The following is a 17,407-nucleotide window of genomic DNA, read 5'->3' on the forward strand; positions in this document are numbered from 1 at the left end:
ACACGAACCAAAGGTGGTTTTTTTCATATGCTAAGTTTTGTTACACCTTGAAGGAATCTGCATATGATTAGGCTAAGAGGCGCGTACTGACTCGGTTTTTTTTTTAACTTTAGTAAATGAACGCCATCTCTGAGTCGAATGTCAAAGTTAAATCGTGCTTACCGTGGAACTTACAGCTAGCTCGGTATAAACTATTCGTGGCGCATAGTGGATTACACTATCTCTCCTCAAATTCATGCTAGTCTCCCCAACGAGCTTTAGTGTTTTATACGATGGGACCTAGTGGGAAGAATGGAATTCTGGAAGATTTTTAATATTGTTTAGCATAACCAATAAATCGTCTAATGTCGATATATCCACATTATCGGATGATAGTATGCCACCTTTCCTTAAAATATCTTAGAAATTAAACTCTTCTTTGTCATTGAGTTTTCGACGTTTTTGACATGATACTTTAATATAAGAGTCCTGGAAATAAAAATCAATTTTTAGTTATTCACTAGGTAACTTGTAGCCTTAAATCATCCTAATACATATAGTACCCCCCCCCCCCTTGAGTAAATTGGCACGCACCCATACAAGTAGCTGATTATAAATTGTTAGCCGAGCAATCGATGATCGTCTCATTAAGTGTGCTTACTTATATAGTCTTAAAAAAAGATATATTTCTGTAATGGTACATAATAAACATTTAGACTCAAATAGCCTATAACTGTATTGGAATGCCATAAAACACATTTTTACATTTATTGAAATTTATGTTTGAAATTTATTCAGAATATTAAGGGTGGGCGCCCCTTCCGCCAACTCCTCCGCTTTTTTTCTCTACAATAATTACCCCCCCCCCTTGAGTAAATTGACACGCGCTCATACAAGTATCTGAATAGAAATTGTTAACTGAGCAAGCGAGGATCGTTTAAGTTTCCTTAATCAAGAAGAGTGCAGTGATATATAATCTCACGAGAAAACAGCCTTCTAATCAAAATATCTAAACAGCTGTTATGAACATGCGAAATTTATCGTAGCTTCGAGAGCTTGCATAATTACAGAAGTTCCCTTTCTGTGTGAAACTCAAATGATAGATAGGAATAAAAAAAGGTTATTTCTTATATTAGTCAACGAATAATGTATATTTACTTACCATTATAATTCTTTTATTGTCCATCAGAACTAGTCGACAAATTGATTCTTATAGGCTTATTACAACTTCTATTAATCAACTGACCCAGAATGATCAATTTGTTCGATATATATATAGCAAAAAAACATGATTATAGGTAGCTGTAAACCGGTATTTCTAGAATGAGACCATTCTTTGATTACGCAATTTGACAATTTCTAGTTTTGAAAAAAAAAAAAAAAAAAAAAAAAAAAAAAACGTTATGACGTGTTTGATCACTTTGCTTGGAAAGGTACCAAGGAACATAGGTGTGAGAGGATACTCACTCTCTTTGAAAAGGTGTAGAGCATCAAGCAAATAGCACGGTAATTCCTATAGCCTTCTGCAAAGTATAAGGCCATGTGAGGGGGTACTCACTCTCTTTGAAAAGGTGTATAGGCCCCTTAGGTAACATACTACTATCAAAGCGGAATCTATCTAAGAAACTACTTTTGATGTTATGGTACTTTATTAAAATAGTTGCGAAGTGGACTCTTCAAACCTGTACACCTTTGAAGCGATTTTTGAAACTGCAACTTCAGCGTGTTTTCACTGAAATTTTAGCGCAGTGCTGTTTTCATGGCTGCGCTATCTTATATTAAGCATCTGGTAACACTGACGCAGAATCCCGGGTTTCCAGTTTTATTAATCAGGAAGCTTCTTCTGTCAATCACCTCTCCTTTAAAGTAGTGCTCAAGTGCATTTGTGATATTTGGATGTTTTTTAAGGTGGTTTTGTACTGGATTCTTCAAATTATTGCATAAGAGGCATCTGTTAACACTGGTCCAGATTATTGTGTCTCCAATTTAATTGATCAGGAAGCCTATCATCACCCCTCTTTAAAAGCAGTACTTACGTACATTTTGTGATATTTGGGTATTTTTTAAGGTGGTTGTGTACTGGATTCTTCAAATTACTGCATTTTAAATTTAATCGCATCTTTTAGCCTGTTTGCACTGAAATTTCCGCGCAGTGTTGTTTTCATGGAAACTCTTTTATTGGGTAGCGCCTGAACCTTGTATTTCCAATTCTGTTGACCAGGAAGCTCCTTTTGTCACTACATTCCTTTTGTCACCTCTGGTTAGTAATAGTGTTTACGTGAATGCAAAGCCGTATCTAGGATTTTTTTGGGTGGGGGCGGGGGGTGCATTTTTCGTGAATTTTCTGGGGGGGGGGGGGGGTAAAAAACTTAAAAAACGCATCATAATTTTGTTTATAATCATTTTTGTTATGTTTTTACGAGTCAAACAAAATTTCGGAGGAAGGGGTTCTAACCCCCCCCCCGCCCTTCCTGTGGATACGGTATTGCGTGCATGTCAGGCTAGACTTCTATGCCTAATCAGGTGCCTGGTCTAGCATCCATATTTCGCAAGGAAAGTCTAGCTGGACTGTGGATGCCGCCACTTAGCAAACACTTAACCAACACTGCTTATAAAACCCGATCACGAGTGTCTTGGGAGAGTATTGGACTCCAACCAGAAACAGTATGCATTACAGAAGATACATAAATATTGTTTCTTCAGGAATTTGACCTTCATACAGAGATGTGTCAGAATTCTTTCAATTTTATAGCATAACCTTGCATGGACATGAATATCAAGATAAATCAAAATGACAGTAATATAAAACAACTTTTTTTATTTGGATTGAATGAAACCGGTAAAGGGTTGTAATTTCAATCGCTTATCAAATAAGGCTAAATCGGAGGGAATGGTGACTCCCCAAGAGATACATGTTTTTTTAGGGATGTCTTGAAAATAATTATTTTAATTTCGGAAGAGAGTGAAATCTGAGTGGGTGTCGACTACCAACCACTGCCTTTTCACAACGATTATATAGTATTGTAAATATGCATAAAGTTAAAATTAATAAAATCGTATACATTTTAGGCAATGATACGACACACATTGGACATGCATATCCCAACCACCAAGGATCCCAGACTCCAAGGGCCCCAATACCTCCTCCCTCAAGTTTTTGGCCATTCCCCTCATTTCTTGTACTTTTTTTTAAGTTTAATATTTTTGAACTTTTATTTTTTATTTTGCTTTTAACATAGAAATTTTTTCAACTTCCTTTTTTACATGTCTTAAAATGACATGAAATATACATGAAACAAATACCAAAATCACATTTAATATCTTCAAAATACGAAATGAGAATGATATAAATATGTTAGTCGTGATTTTTACTATCAGAAAAATAATGTCTGTAGTAACACTTTTATTTTTTTTTATTTTATTTATGCGGCTGTACCAGTGGTACTCTGTGGCTGCTCATCGACACTACATAGTTTATGATCTATTTTCAATCAGTATTTTTTGTACATTGGAAGAATAAACACTTGCTTCATATTTTAAAAAAAATGAAGATTAAATATTCGAATAAAGTGTGTGCCATGACAATGGCATCCTTGCGTTGAATGCTGACAAAGATACATGTCCTTTAGTTTTTGACTGACTATCAAAAACTAATAAAAAAAAGTATTTTAACATAAAACAAATTCAACTACTAAAACTAATTCAAATAATATGAGAAAATACTTTTGTATAGAACAAACTCAGCTACATGGTAAATTCCAAGTCTTTTAATCGGTGACTGATTATCAAAATTTAATAAAAAAAAAGGTAACTAACTCAGCTATATGGTAAATTCCAAGTCTTTTAATTGATGAATGAGTATTAAAAAATAATGAAAAAAATCACATTTGCATAAAACAAACTGAGCTACTTGGCAAATTTCAAGTCATTCAATTGATGACTGAGTATCAAAAATTAACATGAAAACACTTTTGCATATAACAAACTCAGCTACATGATAAATTCGAAGTCTTTTAATTGGTGACTGAGTATTCAAAAGAAATAAAAAAAAGCATTTTTGCATAAAACAAATTCAGATACGTCTTAAAATTTAAGTCTTTAAATTGGTGACTGACTAACTAAAATTAATAAAAAAAAGTACTTTTGTGTAGAACATATTCAACTACTAGGTAAATTTCAAGTCTTTTAATTGGTGACTGAGTATCATAAATAATAAAAAAAGTAACAAACTCAGTTACATGGTAAATTCCAAGTCTTTTAATTGATGACTGAGTATCAAAAATAGATAAAAAAGCACATCTGCGTTGATCAAACTCAGCTACATGGTAAATTCCACGTCTTTTAATTGATGACTGAGTATCAAAAACTAATAAAAAAGTGCTTTTGTATAAAACAAACTTAGCTAAATGGGAGATTCTAAGTCTTTTAATTGATGGTTGAGTATACAAAAAAGTACTTTCCTATAGAACCAATGCAACTACTTTGTAAAATCCAAGTCTTTTAATTGGTGACTGAGTAGCAAAATTAATGCAAAAGTACTTTTACATAAAACAAACTCAGCTACTTGGTAAATTTCAAGTCTTTTAATTCGTCACAGTAACAAAATTAATAAAAACAAACTTTTTTTATAAAACATACTCAACTGCTTGGTAAATTCCAAGTCTTTTAATTGGTGATTGAGTATCAAAAATAATTAAGAAAAAACTTTTACATAGAACAAACTCATATACTTAGCAAATTCCAAGTCTTTTAATTGATAGCATCAAAAATTGATAAAAAAGCACTTTTGTGTAAAATAAACTCAGATACTTGGTACAGTCCAAGTCTTTAAATTGCTGACTGAGTATCAAAACTTTATAAGAAAATACTTTTGCATAGAACAAACTCAGATACTTGGTAAATTCCATGTCTTTTAATAGGTGACTGAACATGAAAAATTAATAAAAAAAAAGTGCTTTTGAATAGAATAAAATCAGACACTTGGTAAATTCCAAGTCTTTTAATTGGCGAGTAATTATTAGAAAATAATAAAAAAGTACTTTTGCATAGAGCAAACTCAGATACTTGGTAAATTCCAAGTCTTTTAATTGATCACTGAGCATGAAAAATTAATAAAAAAAAAGTTCTTTTGAATAGAATAAAATCAGACACATGGTAAATTCCAAATCTTTTAAATGGTTACTGAGTATCAGATATTAACAAAAAAGTACTTTTTAATAGAACATACTCAGATACGTAGTAAACTCTAAGTCTTTAAATTGGTGACTGACTATCAAAAATTAATAAAAAAAAGTACTTTAGTATAGAAGAAATTAAACTACTTGGTAAAATCCAAGTCTTTTAATTGGTGATTGAGTATCAAAAATAATTAAGAAAAAACTTTTACATAGAACAAACTCATATGCTTAGCAAATTCCAAGTCTTTTAATTGATAGCATCAAAAATTGATAAAAAAGCACTTTTGTGTAAAATAAACTCAGATACTTGGTACAGTCCAAGTCTTTAAATTGCTGACTGAGTATCAAAACTTTATAAGAAAATACTTTTGCATAGAACAAACTCAGATACTTGGTAAATTCCAGGTCTTTTAATTGATGACTGAGCATGAAAAATTAATAAAAAAAAAGTGCTTTTGAATAGAATAAAATCAGACACTTGGTAAATTCCAAGTCTTTTAATTGGTGACTGAGTATCAGATATTAACAAAAAAGTACTTTTGTATAGAAAAAACTCAGATACTTGGTAAATTCCAAGTCTTTTAATTGATGACTGAGCATGAAAAATTAATAAAAAAAAAGTTCTTTTGAATAGAATAAAATCAGACACATGGTAAATTCCAAATCTTTTAAATGGTTACTGAGTATCAGATATTAACAAAAAAGTACTTTTTTATAGAACAAACTCAGATACGTAGTAAACTCTAAGTTTTAAAATTGGTGACTGACTATCAAAAATTAATAAAAAAAAAAGTACTTTAGTATAGAACAAATTAAACTACTTGGTAAAATCCAAGTCTTTTAATTGGTGACTTAGTATCAAAAATCAATAAAAAAAGCAATTTTACATAGAAAAGCTCAGCTACTTGGTAAACTCCAAGTCTTTTAATTGGAGACTGAGTATTAAAAATTAATAAGAAAACACTTTTGCATAGAACAAACTCAGCTACTTGCTAAATACCAAGACTTTCAATTGGTGACTGAGCATAAAAAATTAATAAATATACTTTTGTATAGAAAAAGTCAACTACTTGGTAAATTACAAGTCTTTTAATTGATGACTGAGAATCAAAAATTAATAAAAAACAATTTTGCATAGAACAAACTCAGCTACTTGGTAGATTCCATATCATTCAATTGATGACTGATTATCAAAATTTAATAAGAAAACACTTTTGCATGGAACAAACTCATATTCTTGGTAAATTGGTAAGTCTTTCAATTGGTGACTGAGTATCAAAAATTAATAAAAAAAAGTACTTTTGTATAGAACAAACTCAGCTAGTTAGTAAATTCCACGTCTTTTAATTGATGACTGAGTAGCAAAAATTAATAAAAAGTACATTTGTATAGAAAAAATTCAACTACTTGGTAAATTCCAAGTCTTTTAATTGGTAATTGAGCATCAAAAACTAATGAAACTATGTAATCCTTTTTAAAAGGTATTGGCTGGCAGTCTGCATCCCCTCAGGTTTCACTCTCTTCGGAAATTTGAATGTTTATTGTCAAGACAATGTCTTGACAATAAACAATGTCTTGACAATAAACGCTTTCCTTGCCGCGTCTAGTTGGTGCGCGATATTGTCCTGCCTTTTCTCCGAGACAGAAATGAAGTTTTCAGCCGATACGATGCAGTTTCTATGAAACTCTGCTTGTTGGTGAGCTGTGACGCACTCTATTGCATCCTTCCAGTTCCTGAATGGTTTGGTGACTAGATTCCCCAAGCGTTGGTGACAGCCTTTGCCAGCTGTCTCTGACGAGAACAGAACGCAAAATCTGCAAAAAGCAGCGTCCTCAGACGGAGAGTAGGACAACCAACTGAAACGAGCGAGCCAAGTTAACTGAAACTTCAGCTTCCGTTTTTCGGATACTTGAAAAATGTAGGAGATATCTGGAGTCCAAGGGTCTTCAGCAAACGAAGTTTAGAATTTGCATCGAGACTGGATGATTTGTTGACAAAACGACCGATGTCATTTGCAAACAACGACAGAGACTGGGTTGGTGCAGGTGCGTGCTGCGTCGAGGTTGGATCCTGGGTCCGTGATTCAGAAGCTTCAATGATGGCTCCAGTGCCCTTCAGATCCACAGGTGTAGATGAATGCTCCGCAGACATCGCGCTAACGCCACTGTCAGAAACATCCTCGGTCCGCTTGGGCGCGAAAGACGACTTAATGTCACACTTCCTCTTCATGTTGAAAATCGCTCTTCTCTTATCCAAGTTCAAAATTGAACTGAACTGAAAATCTTGCACTCTTATAACATTTACCTCGAGCCCCCATTAATCCTAATTTACTATGCAAGGTCTGACCTTGCATAATAAGGCGAACATGGGGTTACCTAATTGTGTAAGCTGATCACCATCTTTTACCCCCAAAATTGCAATAGGATTTTTGTATGCCACAAAATGCAAAAGGATAATAGCGCTTATTAACCCTAATTTACTATGCAAGGTCAGGACCTAATTGACGGTTACCTAATCAAGGACGGTTACCTAATTGCGTAAGCTGATAAGCACCGTTTACCCACAAAATGCAATAGGATTTAGTGTGGGAGTATATTTTTTTCTGGTAAGGTTTTGTCTTTACAGGTATTTTTTAGACTCATTTCCGACTCGGTCAAAACTTTCGGGGAGGGGGGTTCAAATCGGGTAGCCCCCCCCCCCTGGATACGGCCTTGCAAGACATCCCTCCAAAAAAAATATTTATCTCTTAGGGAGTCAGCATTCCTTCAGATTTAGCCTTAGTTGGTAAGCAATTAAAATTTCAACCCTTTACCGGTTTCATTCAATCCAAATAAAAAAAAACTTATTTATATTATTGTCATTTTTATTTATCTTGATATCCATGTCCATGCAAGGATTATGCTACAAAATTGACAGAATTCTAACACAGCCCTGTATGTAGGTCAAATTCCTGAAGAAACAATATCTATGTATCCTCTGTAATGCAAACAATTTCTGGTCGGAGTCCAATACTCTCCCATATTTGTGTGTAAAATTGGGACCTTTACCCTTTCCACTACTATCACGATCAGTTGAATATCAGTAACACACCTAACGCGCTTCACATGATTTGATTAACACTATGCCAAGACAAAACATACTTAAGCCATTTAATTGACTTTACACAGGGCACAAATGACTTGGTCTGAGTCTGAAGTTAAAATTGTTGTTTTTGACGCTTCGAGCAAATGGTAAATAATATTCGCTTTATAAAATTTAAAGTAAAATAAATAAAATCACATGCAATTAAGGTAGCATGGATGACATTTAAAAATAATATTAAAGCGTAAACCATGTTTATATAAGCAACCAGTTGGGAGGCGTACACCATATTTATATAAGCGACCAGTGGAGAGGTGGGGAACGGGTTGGCGGAGTATTAGATAAGCATGTAACTAAAAACCATCTTCATGTCCTTCAAAGATATATATCGAGCACCCCTTGCGCAGTTTTGGTCTTTATCACCACGGGTGGCATTTGGGGGGGGGAGCAAGGGGGAGGTCAGTTCCCCCCAATAATATGGAGAAAATTTTTTATATATCCCTTGCCCCAGACCATCTGAATATGGACCCCTCTTGCCCTCCGCCTCCCAATAAAAATGCTGGTGATTCACCAATGTTTATCACGTAAATACGTTTTAGGACCGCACTAGCTATATATGACGTCTGACAGAAAGAAACAAAATATAAGAAAATACAATTATATTATACAAGAAAATACAATATAAGAAAATACAATACAAATACAATCTTAGACCACACTGGCTATACATGACAAACGAAACTCAGAGAGGAGAGAAAGTAACAAAATGAAAAATAAAATAAAAAAAGGGTGAAAAAACGAGGATTTTGTCAGCCAGCTAACCATGAAGATGACAAAATATAAGCAAATATTTCGACAAGGACCTCCGCCAAGTCGTCCTCAGTGATAAAAAAAAAAAAAAAAAAAAAAAAAAAAAATCAATTTTTTTTCCCATAGAGGAATCTTGCAAGCTGAGTTAGCTTTGTAAAGGAGAATGTAGATACAGTTGGGAAATGAGGCACCAAAATATTTCATAATGTGCTTAAAAGAATGTGATAAGAACATTTTCCCCACCCTTCGTCGATTTTTGAAGATTGTTGCAACTATTCCCATCACCATTAGAAGAGTGAAATCTTATGCCAAGAATGCCCCAGGTCAGGAACGGCTTAATGGATTAGCCTTATTATCAAATTACAGGGATGTTCCAGTGAATGTAGAAGACGTTTTGGAGAAACTAGCCCACAACAAAAAAAGGCGGCTTGATTTTATTTTATAATTATGTATTTACAGTGTTGTCTCAATAAAAAATGTACATTATAATCTAAAAACCTTCTTTTTTTTACCAGTGCTACCATCCCACAGTCAGTTTAACCATCTCCCCGCGAAATTTATCGTTGGGTTCACCCCTGATCATCATCACTGAAATCAAAACTTATAAATCAGTCTTTATTTTGTGCAAGCTGGTAATAGAATTTTCTGCTCCTGAGAGGACATCCCGGATTTTGCAGGGTCTACTTTGTGTTTTCATTAAGCGCTAGTTTTTTAGGAATCCATAAATATTTGAAAATATTACGGGCCAGTTAACTTGAGCTGGTTTGTACATATATCTTGTGCAGTCGTCCAAGCAACAATTTTTACTCATTTGAAGTCTTGACTTAGCTTTTTCTTTCCGTTAGAAAAACTTTGTTTTCTTAAATATATATCATTCTATTAATGATTATATCTGATTCTTTGACCTTAACTGGTTTTCCTGAATCCAAACTTATGTTTATACAGACACAAATGCGGTAATTTCTATCGGAGGATGTTCATATATTAAGAAATCAAAGAAGCAAAATAAGAAATTTATATGAAAAAAATTGACATTATAATAAAGACCTGAACATTGTGAGGGGCGTGGAACTGAAGGCCCTACGTACATAGGTGTATTCACTTACTTTTTAGTAGTAAAATAAGTCTATTCACATCAGAATTAACGATCTCTGTTCTGAAGACTTTTCGCCAGAAACTGAGGATGCTTCTCAAAGGAGATAAGTTTATGATTGCTCACTGATCTTAGAAAGTTATAACTAAAAGAGAAGGATTGAGTTATGGCTACTTAACTTTGGGATTCTGAACTTCTTCTACTTTAATATTCAAAACCCCTAATTATAGGTCCTCTCTGTTGCACTGAAATATTCTTATAATATACCCCTCCCCTCTAATAGTCTACTTGTCGCAGCACCAAAGAAATGATATATCATTAATGAGAATAAAAACAGGCTACTTCTTACGTATTAACCAGAACACACTCAAGAAGATTGCTTGGTTTGATCTGAGTAAGCCGGTTTTCTCTCGCATTCGGTTATAATTAGCTTACTCTTTCGTGAAATAAACGACGATGCAGGTACATATTAATTAAATATTTAATATATAAAGGTGGTTAAGTTAGGTATTTAATATGATGTGTTTTGGGCGACCTGCTTTCCATAGTTCTTTGTTGTAGTTTCCATAATTTTGTAACTAAAGTATTAGATTTTCATCATATTTTGGTATATTTCATTATGATTAACCTAACTTCACTTCTTCAGTGTATTCTGGATAACACGTAAGTGCCAACTTGCTTTATCTTTGAATTAAAAAGTCTTTGTTTATTCAACAAAGCTAACTATATATTCCACTTTGAGCACATTTTTCTTTTTAGGAAGAAGAAGCACATTACTTGGCATTTCACTGCCATGGGTGGCAACGTTCGTTGTACTGTCGTTTGCGGAAACCGTTGAGATTTTCTATGTAACAAGACTTTTACTTGGACTTTTTATGGGCATTGCAACACCGGTTGCTCAAATTTACATTTCTGAATGTGTTGATGCAAAGTTGCGAAGCACTTTTGGTTCTATAACATCCTTAGCACATGCTGTTGGAATCTTGTCTTGTTACATATTAGGTATTAGTTCTGTTATTTTTCATTTCCCTTTTTCTTTGTTCCTACTCTATGATGAATTTTTTTTTAATTCTATACTTTTCTTTCTTTTTTTTTGTACTAGATTGTGAACCATTGTCACCAGATTCTTGGCGGATGAAAGCACAGCGATAAATGCAAACAAGTGCCGAAAACACCATTTTTTCAGCAGAGTTTGACCAGAGCAGCACTTTTATCAGGAATCCAAGGAAGGGATTTACAAATATATCGATCTTACATCTGTGTGTTTGCAGGGCCGGATTTAAAGCTTCGATGCTTCTAGGCCGCAGCGTTTTTACCGCTTCGTTTCATCGAGATTTTGGGGAAGACCCGAAAATTCGGGGATAGTGGAAGCCATGAAGAAAACGCAACTGATGAGCCAAAAGTAATGAAAGAGAGAGGTGATACTGAACTCTCAGCTGCCATTCTTGGGAGACATCTGACAGTTTATAAGTGGCCATGGAATTCCTTTGTCGTTTTAAATTCACTTTTCAATGAATAGGAAGCGCGGCGGTGGAGCGCACCTGGCACTCTGACAAAAAAATAAATATTTTTATTTTTATAACTTTAATAAATCAAATAATATTACCATTTTGATTACTAAATATAAGTATATGTATATTAAACTGACAGTGCACATTCATTTGAATTTTTTTTTTTCAATAAAGTGCAAATTATGTTCTGGCCTTGGGAAGGCATTGGGGTTGTAAGTCCTACTCATGTTAATTTCTGCTCGTTTTGAGTTTGACTCGGTTATTTATTGTAATTTCTGTTCGTTTTGTGTTTCATTTATTTATCGATGCTGATTTGTGGTAGTTTCACGCTTGGTAGATTACTTGACTTTATTTTTGCTCATTTTTGGTTTAATGGAGTTCTTTACTTTTCTTTGAAAAGCTTATTTTGTGGAAAAAGTTTTTTTAATTGACTTCTGTTCGTTTTATATTGACACAGCCTTTTCAGGGAAAAAGAAAATAATTCTCTAATCTTTTCGTTTTTTTAAGACTTTATAGTTTGGCCTACTATTTGAATGCTGGAGAAAAATTTTCAGCAATTTTTAACAACATAGACCCTTTTAAAAATCTGGATACAAATAGTAGTGCTTGATATAGTTTCATACCTCCTCTAGTTGACTTGAAATAAAAAGCTTGATACCATTCGCAAAAAAAATCTGTATACTCTCTTTGATAGCTTGGATACACTTACGCTATTTTGATTTTGTTAAATTTGCAGAGCAGAAGTAGCCCCAAAAGTTTGGACACAATACACTTAATCGTTCTTGGAATGCAGCTGAGAGGCCTTATTTGGAATTAGCATTAACACAGTGCATTTTGATTTAATCTTAAGGCAACATTTAGTTCTTAAACATAATGGAAAATGGGTGGGTGGGCGTGGGAGGGGGACTAGTTGCCCTCCATTCACTTTCAACTATTAAAAAGGGCATTAGCCCTTTCTATTTTCAATGAAATGATCCCTTTCCGAAGTTCCTAAGACAACTCTTTCGATACGAAGTGCCCTGGTCAAAGCAAAAAAAAGAAAAAAATAGTAATACATTGTACCCCCATCGATCTATACTATAAAAATGTCAAGCCTTCCAATCAATTTCGACTATTAAAAAGGGCACTAGCCCTTTCAATTTCCACTCGAATGAGCCCTTTTTCAGTGTCTACGACAATGCTTTCTATTAACACCTTATATCCCCCCCAGCGCATAAATTACATCCCTTGCCCTGAGGGCTGTGAGGGGGTTGTCATCCTCAAAAACCTAATTACCAGAATTTTCAACTACATTAAAAAATGGCTATCTAAAAATTTTGATTGGATGTGTTTGGGGAAATGGTAGGTGTGAGAGGGGTGTTAGTTGCTCTGCAATCACTTTCAACTGTTAAAAAAGGCACTATCTCTTTCTTTTCCCAATCGAATGAGCCCTTTTGAAGTTCCTACGATAACACTTTCAATAAAAACCTTATATTCCGTCAGGGCATAACTTACAACCCTTGCCCTGAGGGCTGAGGGTGAGGGAGGTGTCATCCTCAAAGACCTAATTTCCAAAACTTTCAACTACGTTGAAGAAAATTGCTATCTCGAAATTTTGATTGGATGTGTTTAAGGAAATGGTGGGCATGAGAGGGGTGTTAGTTGCCCTCCAATCCGACTATTAAAAAGCGAAATAGCCCTTTCAATTTCCAATCAAATGAGCCCTTTTTGAAGTTTCTACGACAACGCTTTCTATAAAAACCTTATGTGCCCCAGGGCACAACTTACAACCCTTGGCCTGAGGGCTGTGAGGGGGTTTTCATCCTCAAAGACATAATTTCCGAACAAAATAGACGACAAAGCTTTCTATAAAAAAAACTTATATACCCCAGAGCATAACTTACAACCCTTGCCATGAGAGCTGTGGGGGGAATGTCATCCTCAAAGACATAATTTCCAGACTTTTTTAACAGCATCGAACAAAATGGCTATCTCAAAATTTTGATTGGATGTGTTTGGGGAAATAATGGGTGTGAGAGGGGTCTTAGTTATCCTCCAATCACTTTCGACTATTAAAAAGGGCACAAGCCCTTCTAATTTCCAATCGAATCAGCCCTTTTTTAAGTTCCTACAACATCACTATCTACAAGAACCTTATATGCCCCCAGGGCATAACTTCCAACCCTTGCTCCGGAGGGTGTGAGGGGGTTATCATCCTCAAAGACCTAATTTCTAAAGCTTTTAACTACGTTGAACAAAATGGCTATCTAACAATTTTGATTGGACGTGTTTGGGGAAGAGGTGGGCGTGACAGGGGGTTAGTTTCCCACAAATCACTTTCGACTATCAAAAAGGACACAAGCCCTTTGAATTTCCAATCGAATGAGCCCTTTTTCAAGATTCTACGACAAAGCTTTCAATAACAAACTTATATGCCCCCAGGGCATAACTTACAACCCTTATCCCGAGGGCTGTTGGGGGAGTGTCATCCTCTTAGATATAATTTCCGGAACTTTCAACTACTTTGAACAAAATGGCTTTCTAAAAATTTTGATTGGATGTGTTTGGATAATTGGTGGGCGTGGAAGGGGTATTAGTTTGCCTTCAATCACTTTCGACTACTAAAAAGGGTACTAGCCATTTCAATTTCCAATAGAATGAGCCCTTTTTGAACTTTCTACGACAACAGTTTTTATAAAAAAAAAAACTTATATACCTCAAGGGCATAACTTACAACCCTTGCCCTGAGAGTGTGGGGGGGGGGGTTGTCATCCTAAAAGACCTAATTTCCAGAACTGTCAACTAGGTTGAACAAAATGGCCATCTCAAAATATTTATTGTATGCGTTTGGGGAAAAGGTGGGCGTGAGAGGGGGGTTATTTACCCTCTAATCACTTTCGAATATTAAAGACGGCACTAGCCCTTTGAATTTCCAATCGAACGACTCTTTTTTGAAGTTTCTACGACAACGCCTTCTATAAAAACCTTAAATGCCCCCAGGGCATAACTTACAACCCTTGCCCTGAGGGCTGTGGGGGAGTTTCCTCCTCAAAAACATAAGTTCTATGTGGAAATCAACTACGCTGAACAAAATTATCATCTCAAAATTTTGATTGGATATGTTTGGGGAAATGGTGGGCTTGGAAGGGGTGTTAGTTGCTTTCTAATCACTTTCAATTATTAAAAAGGGCACATGCCACTCCATTTTCCAATCGAATGAGCCCTTTTCAAAGTTTCTACGACAACTCCTTCGATATGAAGTGCCCTGGTCTAAGACCAAGAAAAAAAAAATAATACATTGGGCCCACATCGTTCTTTACTTAGGCAGCGCTATTGCGCTGCCTATGATATGCGGCCTTTGAAACTTCTGATTTCCCACCATTTGTCCATATCAGATTTGATCCCAGAATTACAAAAATCGCAAAATTACAAAAATGTTCTATGCTTCCCATTTTACAACATTTGTTCAGGTCGAATTTTTGTCTTCATATTTATGTTTTTTTTCTCTCTGTAATCTATCAGTTCTAAATTAGATTTTCTTCTGTTAAAACCTTTGAAAGTGGAGTGAATGGTGGATATGAATACACTCTATACGCCTTCAAATAGAACAGAAATGGAGTAATTGAAAAATAAGAAGTTAGTTATACATTAAATACAATTTTCTAAATATAAAAAAGGAAATCATTGAAAAAGAAAATAGGACTTAGCGCTTCTTATAATATGATGTGTATAACTAGATAGATTAAAACGATTGTAGTTTGATGATTGAAGTCGGTTGGGATTAAGTGGGGGAGAGGGGGCATCTACTCTTGGCATTGTCTAATGGCTTTAATGTTTACTTCTAATATCTAATCAAAACTCCAATAATTCTCCAAATTTTCTTATTTGTAAATGAAACACCTAATAAGCGCAGATAACCTCCTATTCTTTAAGTTTTTCGATTTATGTGCTGATAAATCAAACTGTTTATGATAACAAAATTTAAGAATGGAACGACACGATTCGAAACTAACCGAAACTCTAGAAACGGAATTTTGATATCAATCAATATATCATCGGCTTATTATGCTGATTCCAAATATATAAGATTCATTAAGCTTAGTTTTACCCATAAAAGGCTAAGAAACTGTGAAAATTTGCTTGATTTTCGACAGAGGGAGGAAACACCCAATAAAGGTAAAAGAATTTTAAATAAAATCAAACCATTAGATTCGGCGTTTTAGAGGACCCTACTGTAGAGTTTTCCAGCCCCTACCTCCAAAAGTGTTTAATTTTTTATTATTTGCCATTAGAAAAATCACGGATGCGTGATAATTTGTTGATTTTTCCCCCCAGGGGTGATAGTATCGAACCAACGGTCTTAGAACATTATGATAAAGTTCGTTTGAATAGAAATTAAAATTTCTGGTTTCCATTTTATTGTATCAAATACAACGTGAGTTTACTAGCCTCCTTACCTCCCTTCTTTTTTCCCAGAAACTGTTTGACCAGAAGTTCGAAATTGCCATTTGCTTTAGCACAGTTGAAAGGTTTCAAAACTATACCATTAGATTTAACATGACCCACGCAGCCCCTGAGGATAGGTCTAGGGATGAAAATATGCTTAGGATAAGAAGGATAATGTACGATCTACGAAAACCAGTTTCATAGCCACAAAGACAAACAATGAATGACAGAATGCATTGAACTTGTAAAACTTGGGCTATATATTTGCACATTAGGGGAGTGTGGGCAAGGTTAGGTTACTTTACCCCTACATCCCCTAATGTGCAAATATATAGCCCTATTTATATCATTATATAAACTAAAGTATTATATTTTCATCATATTTTGGCATATTTTATTAGGATTAACATAACTTTACTTCTTGGGTGTGTTCCATATAATTAACAAGGGGTTCTTTTTTTTAAGCAACAAGACCGATGTTTATCGAAATTTGTGAAGACTGGGACACATTTTTTCCATGAAATTATAAAAAGGCCATTTTCAAAAATGTCGCTAGTGTCCCAGGAAAATAAAACTAGCTTAACTAGAGTAAAAAGAAAAATAGTTCTTACATTTTTTGGGGAAAATAACAAGGGTTCCTGGTCGATAAGGAAATAAAATAAAAAGAAAAAGCGAATATTTCGATTAGATCATCGATAACCAATTTTCAATCATCAGGGTATAAGCCAAGAGTACCAATTCGGGAAGATACATGGAGGAAGCAAGAATATTGTTGTATTCTCTGCATAAAGATGCAAAAAGGTATTTCTCAAAATTTCAATGGTAAATTTTGCTTGAGAAAAAACAGACCATAAATCTAAAGGTTTTTTCCACATCTAGGGGGGATAATTTTATCCCTTTCCTGTAGTTGTTCTTGTCTAGAACAAGTTACAAGAAAAACATCTATCACAATGATAAAGATTATTATAATTCAAGTGACTTTTAGTCAAAGATCTAGTGGTTTTTGTGCTGATTTAGTGATTTTTTTTTTCAAGAATCTACCGATTTTTTTCTCGCCGGGTGGCAAACCCTGCATTTCAGATACTAATGGTTATAATCGTTGCGTAAAAACTAAGTTCTAAATGACAATAATTTGTCTTACCTTCAAGTGTATCGAAAACCAATAAAAGGTGCACAAGTTGCGCGGACGTTTTTAATACAAAGTATAAGAAAAACCAACTGAACGGTAGAAATACGTGCAGACAAAAATGAAAATCGTAATTTAATTATTAAAGACTCACTGACAGCATTTTGATTCGAACCACAGTAAGATGCTAATCGATACCACATT

General features: G+C 34.5%; 1 protein-coding gene across 2 annotated transcripts in view; it reads left to right on the forward strand.

The window, feature by feature from the left end:
* LOC148940629 (facilitated trehalose transporter Tret1-like) overlaps window positions 1-17,407 on the forward strand; it is a 54,486-nt gene that overhangs the window by 31,959 nt on the left and 5,120 nt on the right. Inside the window, exon 2 of one of the 2 annotated variants that reach the window (XM_089105194.1) lies at window positions 10,901-11,143. The exons of the other annotated variant lie outside the window; for it this stretch is intronic. Coding sequence (XP_088961320.1) covers window positions 10,901-11,143 — 243 coding nt within the window. The remainder of the gene's footprint in view (window positions 1-10,900; window positions 11,144-17,407) is intronic. 2 annotated transcript variants of the gene reach the window in all.

This window comes from Artemia sp. Qi Xiang Cuo, chromosome 19 (assembly GCF_049724085.1).
Source record: "Artemia sp. Qi Xiang Cuo chromosome 19, ASM4972408v1, whole genome shotgun sequence".
Classification (NCBI taxonomy): Eukaryota; Metazoa; Arthropoda; class Branchiopoda; order Anostraca; family Artemiidae; genus Artemia; species Artemia sp. Qi Xiang Cuo.